We start from the raw sequence: 6,000 nt of genomic DNA, 5'->3' as shown, positions 1-6,000 counted from the left end.
TTTCAATTCCTGGTGAGCACACACCTAGGTTGTGGGTTCTAGCCCCAGCTGGGACATGTGCAAGAGGCAGCCAATCAGTGTTTCTCACCCTCTCTCTCTCCCTCCCTTCCCTTCTCTCTAGAGTCAATAAGCATGTTCTCTGGTGAGGATTAAAAAAAAATACTAGCAAACTGAATCCCACAACACATTAAAAGAACAGCACATCACAACCAAGTGGGATTCCTGGAATACAAGGACGATTCAACATATAAAAATCAATTTGAGACACCACATTATCAAAGTGAAGGACAAAACCGTATGATTATCTCAACTGATACAGAAAAAGCATTTGACAAAATTCAACACTTTTTCATGATTAAAAAACTCAACAAAAGAAAATTACTTCAACATAATGAAGGCCATATGTGAAAATCCATAGCTAACATCGTGTCTAGTGGTGAAAAGCTGAAACCTTCCCCTCTAAGAGCTTGCCTGTTTAAGGTAACTTGGGACATATATTTAAATTCGCAAGAGTGACAATGACATTCATCCAGATAATATTTGCTTTTCTGAACTCTGTGAATCCAGATGAGATCAATGAATAGATCTTGGGTAGGAAGAAGTCCAGGTATTACTAGAACTGGCTCTGTACAAAACACAGGTGGAAGACAAACGGAAAAGTGAGGGGAAAGAATGGTTTTATATTTAGATAGGTAAAAGGGTAAGTTCTCGAGCAAAAGACATAAAACACATACATTTAAAGGAGGTTCCGCTGTGTAGTTCAAAGCTTCCACACATACTTTACATTTTTAAATATACAGCCATGTGCCACTCACGTTTCAGTCAGCGACAGAGCACAGCTAAGACAACGGTACGCCTCACGGCCTCGATGTGTAGAGGCCGTACCATCTAGGTTTGTGCAATGGACTCCGAGTCTGCACAACAAAATCGCTAATGACACATTTCTCAGAACGTACCCCTATGGTTCTGCACATGACTACAGAAGGCCTTCACTCCATTTAATTACGTGAAGGTTTATGTCAACAAAAGAATTGCATGGAAACAAAAATCCTTTTTCTTTTAAGCCTTTTGGCCTAATATAGTTTAAACTATAGCCACAATTTGAAAATGCTCTAAAGTGGAACTAGACAAAGATTCTGCCAGTAATTTTCATTCTAGCAGGTAATTTTATTATCTAAAGAGTTATACAGGAGCCATATTTGCTGGCCAGGTTTTATTTGTCCTTTTTCTTCAAACAGGATAACCAAAGATACATACAGACAGTGTTTAATAAAATAAAATGGATGAAACAAATTCTAAGAAACTGCAATGCCACATGCTACATTTAACCTAATTTTATTCATGCTTGCCTTGGGATGGGAATAGATCATTCAGTAAAAACATACAGTAAAAACAAAATATGTCTTATCGTGTACAACTTTTAAACTACAATAAAGATGTACCTTAATTACTTCCATGCACACAAGTCTAACGTTACAATTTTTTTTTTAAAAATAAACACAATTAAGACTTCTAGGAGCATTTTATAATAAAGTAATTCCTAATTTTTCTTTGTAGATAGATCAAGCACCTCCAAAATACAAATTCCTATACACAGTGAGCACTTTACTTAAAATGAATACTTAAGTAGATTAAGTACGTGGACAGCCTTAGAATAAGCTGACATTATATATTCAGCTAAGTAGGCAACAAACCATAGTGCCAAATGGAAAAAGTGTATTTGCAAATAAATCTCAAAAACTAAGTTAACTTTTTATAATTTAATACAGAAAATATACTGATTTGCTAAAATAAATAAGATGTGACGTAGTAACACTGCACTATAAAGAATGCATACCGGAACATGTATAAATGGTGAGTGAATCTTAAGGACAGCTTACTACACTAGACGCTGGCTAGAGAGCAGTGCGTACTGTGAAGCACTAGGGGTGGGAGATGTTTTGCCACATACTTTTGTTACCTTGAGGTAGATAACACATGTGTACCAAATTCGGCATTCGTTTTCAGTTGCTGCTGGTATCATGTGTTTTAAGAAATGTGTACAGTATGAAAAACTTGAAAATACTCATGAATGAAAAATGTTTTAGGAAAAAAATAGATATTTTCATGCAATTATGTACAGACTCACTGTGTAAATTTCAAGGCAAGATTTTGTTTCCTGTAAAACAGATCACTGTTCTATGAGAGAATGTTTTTTACTTGTCTAGTGCATTTTTTTTGTTTCCTCCTGCATTGCATTATTTTGCTCTATTCTTTATTTTTGTGTGCAAACGACATGCCAGTTAAAATGAAAACCATCTCACATGTAGAAAAAAGTCTGGATTTTAAAAACCAAGAACTAATTAAAATCCTTTCTAAATGACACCGCCTGATTCAAGTAAAAAAAAAAAAAAGACTTAAACACTAGTAATATAAAAGACAAACACATTTCATGAAGAATACAAAGAGAAATGTCTGCTGAGTGTTTTAGTTCAGATGTTTCAGAATGCTGCTGTATGTTTTATGAGCAATCTGAGGGGAAGATTTCATAGCAGAAGGTGTTAATGTGGCCTGTATTGACTTAAGTGGTGACCCAACTGGACTGTGAAACTGTGGGATGCCTATGGATTCAAGCTGCTTGTTAAAGAGGAACTCACCACTGTTACTCAGAAATCCTTCCTCATTTCCTCTCTCCCCAAGCTTCCCATCTTCTACAGGCTCAGTTTCTAGCATTTCAGTATCTTCTTTCCTACTAAAGAACTTGTCCAAGTAACTGGTGTAAGTGTTTTCCTTCTCAATCTGTTCATCCTTCCTTACCTCACAACAAAACTGATTTATGAGAAAACAGTCATCCCCACTACCCACAAACTGGCTATCCCAAGAAGACTGGTACAGGGCTTCTAACTGAGCCAAATTTGCCATTCCTTTTTCCTGTTTTTCTTGACTGACTGACTTTGGTATCAAACTTTTCAATTCTAGGTGGGACACTGAGCTATTCAAGTCATTTAATTTATCAACAACGTCAGTAGGCTCGTGCTGTGAACTAAGCTGAATAGTTCCTGCAATAAAAGAGTCGAAGTCAAATCCCTGGTTCTTTTCCCTTTCTTTTTCAGCCAGTTGCTGTGATGCCTCCTCTAGAGCTATCTGGGCTTTAACCAATCCATTCCTTTCACATTTTGACTTGCCTTTCTTATCAGATTTTTCTTTGCTTTGTTCTTTCCAATTGGAAAGGTCTATAATAAGCTTGGGTTCGTAGTAATGGTTAACTTCACTCTCCCTCCAAACTAAGTTATCTAAATATGACGACGACCTCACTTTGTAGTTGCAAGTATGGCTACACTCCAGATCACAGTATTTGTTTTCATGATGATCTGGGTACTGCCAACAAGGCTCAGTAGAGTAACTGGTATCAAAAGCAGGATCCTCCAAATACTTTTCACGCTCTCCATCCAAATATTTTCGCGGATCAACTTGTACTTCTTCTTCTTCAGTGACATCAGACAAAGCTCTTGGGTCACGCTGAACTTCATCAACATCAAAGTTGTTATGTATAGGCCAATCATGCTCTGAAAATTGACAATCATGATACCTGAAAGAAAAAAATCAACATATTACTTAGTCCAGGTGTCTAATTTCATTTACAAATTCACTGAGTGTCTTTTATGTGAAAGCACTAGGGCAGGCCTACGAGGGGATAATAGGAGCCTAAATCATGAGCCTTCCCTGCCCTCTAGGAACTTATAATCTTAATAGGTAAGATCTGTAACCATACAGAACAACATAACAATATGAGGCAACATTTGGTAATTACCAGTGATGTAATAATAAAACGCTGGAGTCCTCCATTCTTAAATAAGACCAAGTATCATTTCAAAGTTATTTTCTTTTCTCCGTTTTTTTTTTTTTAATCCACCTCAAACACAACTGCAGATAAACATCTGAATGGCTGGCATCTTTATAGTTTATATTCCAACAAAATTTCACACAGAAACAAAACATTTTATGGCCACAAAATGCAGATCTCTAATCTCAATCAGGTCCCTTACAGATTTTCACTCTACTGGTAACAGCTAGACCAGAATTAGAGGAAGACGTCCTGGAACTCATCACTAACGAACTAGAAAAAAACAAAAACAAAAACTCTCCAATATATATGTGTTACTGAATGCAGTATCCTCTCCTGATACATCACAGCAAGGTGACCACACCATGCCCAGGTAGGGGCAGATGGAGACACATACACGAAAATGGTTGGGAGATGGGAAGGAGGAAACTGTAAAGAGATTAGATAACTTAATTTAAGTATGATAGAAAATGAAGAGCCCTGACCAGGTAGCTCCGTTGGTTAGAGTGTCGTCCCCATACGTCAGGGTTGTGGGTTCAATTCCCTGGTCAGGGCACATTCAGAATCAACCAATGAATGCACAAATAACTGGAACAACAAAAATCAATGTTTATCTCTCTCCCATCCTCTCCTCTCTCTAAAACTCAATAAATTTTTTAAAAAGTACAGATTAAAAAAAAACATTTGGGTATGTATGGGAAGAACTGTATGTACAGAGTAGAAATGCTCATGTAGAAGAAAAAATAGGTGGTTGGCAGATGTATGTAAACATATTCAGAGATACCTCCACATTTTAGGAGGAAGAAAATGCAATGGGTTGCCCTGGCTGGTGTGGCTCAGTGGACTGAGTGCTGGCCTGTGAACCAAAGGGTCGCCCGTTGGATTCCCAGTCAGGGCACATGCCTGGGTTGTGGCCGGGTCCCCAGTAAGGGGTGCACGAGAGGCAACCACACATTGATGTTTCTCTTTCTCCCTCCCTTTCCCTCTCTCTAAAAATAAATAAATAAAATCTTTCTTAAAAAATGCAATGGGTAAACAAGTTAATTTCAACATTAACTACTTCTTTAATTATTAATAGGCAATCATGTATCTTTTAAACACAGAAATATGTAAAATCCTGAAATTTTTAAGATTGTCATTAGTGATTCCCAAACCTGGCTAAATATCAAAATCACCTTAAGATTTAAATAATGTTGATTCATTATTTTACGCTACCACCTCACTTTGAAGCAGAATTATATCCAAACTTCCCTAGAAATTTAGGAATCCTAAAAGGAGGCTAAGAAATTCTTTAACTAAAATGTGTATTATCCATTTTGATGTTTTATACTGTTCAGACTAAAAAAGATCCTTATACTGAGCCTATGTTAAGGATCCAAAAATTTATTTTATGTCATGAGAAAAAACATTTGAATATATCATGATAATTTCTATTTAAGACATAATCATCTATATGTAAAAACTTTAGACAATTATGGAGATACCCTATTGCATAAGATTGAGTCTTCTCATACAACATCTTTAAAAAAATTGTAGCATTCACAAAAGCAATAGTTGAAAATGGTTTAGACTTTCAACCTTCAACCTCCACATTTAAAGGATCATATAATTTTATTAACTAAATATGTCTGAATTGCTTTGAAAATGTTTTTAAAGTAGTATTTAGCATTTCCTATTATGTATATCCTAACTAGTAACTATTAAATAGTTAAACTGAATAATGTCTACTATTCAAAGATAAGTTTAGCAGAAACCCAAAGAAACATTTACTAAATTTTTAAAGAATTCTACACTGTGTTATGTATAATTTAAAAATAAAACTCATTGTATTGTGGTTTATTAAAGAAAATAAATATTTTTCTAATTTAGGATCAATTTACCTTTCCCAGTTATAAATGTGGCTATGAGTTTCATCCATAAGCAAAATATCATCAACTTCATCTTCAATATGGAAAGGATGACTGGAAATTGGCTCATCCATTGGAAAAGAATACATGCTCATGTAAGGATGGGAAAGCGCCTCTTCTGCTGTCAACCGATCCATGGGGCTAAACGTCAAAATTTGTTCCAGGAAATCCAGTGCTGCAAAAGGAAACAGATGAAGCTCCTTAACTGTACTGAAGGTGCACCCACCTTGTTTGTAAAGGTAAACAAAAGGACTGCGCAATTAAAAGGTA

At 35.9% G+C, this 6,000-nt stretch overlaps 1 protein-coding gene across 5 annotated transcripts in view; it reads right to left on the bottom strand.

Annotated features, from left to right (window-relative positions):
* Positions 1 to 1,198: 1,198 nt before the first annotated feature.
* Positions 1,199 to 6,000, bottom strand: part of MAPK6 (mitogen-activated protein kinase 6) — a 40,867-nt gene continuing 36,065 nt past the window's right edge. For all 5 annotated transcript variants that reach the window (XM_045201548.3, XM_045201547.3, XM_045201550.3 and 2 more), the window contains 2 exons: positions 5,704 to 5,905; positions 1,199 to 3,568 (listed from right to left, as the gene is read on the bottom strand). In XM_045201548.3, coding sequence (XP_045057483.2) covers positions 2,467 to 3,568; positions 5,704 to 5,905 — 1,304 coding nt within the window. In that variant the 3' untranslated portion in view covers positions 1,199 to 2,466. The remainder of the gene's footprint in view (positions 3,569 to 5,703; positions 5,906 to 6,000) is intronic.

This window comes from Desmodus rotundus, chromosome 7 (assembly GCF_022682495.2).
Source record: "Desmodus rotundus isolate HL8 chromosome 7, HLdesRot8A.1, whole genome shotgun sequence".
Taxonomy (NCBI): domain Eukaryota; kingdom Metazoa; phylum Chordata; class Mammalia; order Chiroptera; family Phyllostomidae; genus Desmodus; species Desmodus rotundus.
Note: the sequence above shows the minus strand (reverse complement) of the source record. Positions and strands in the feature narration are given on the sequence as shown.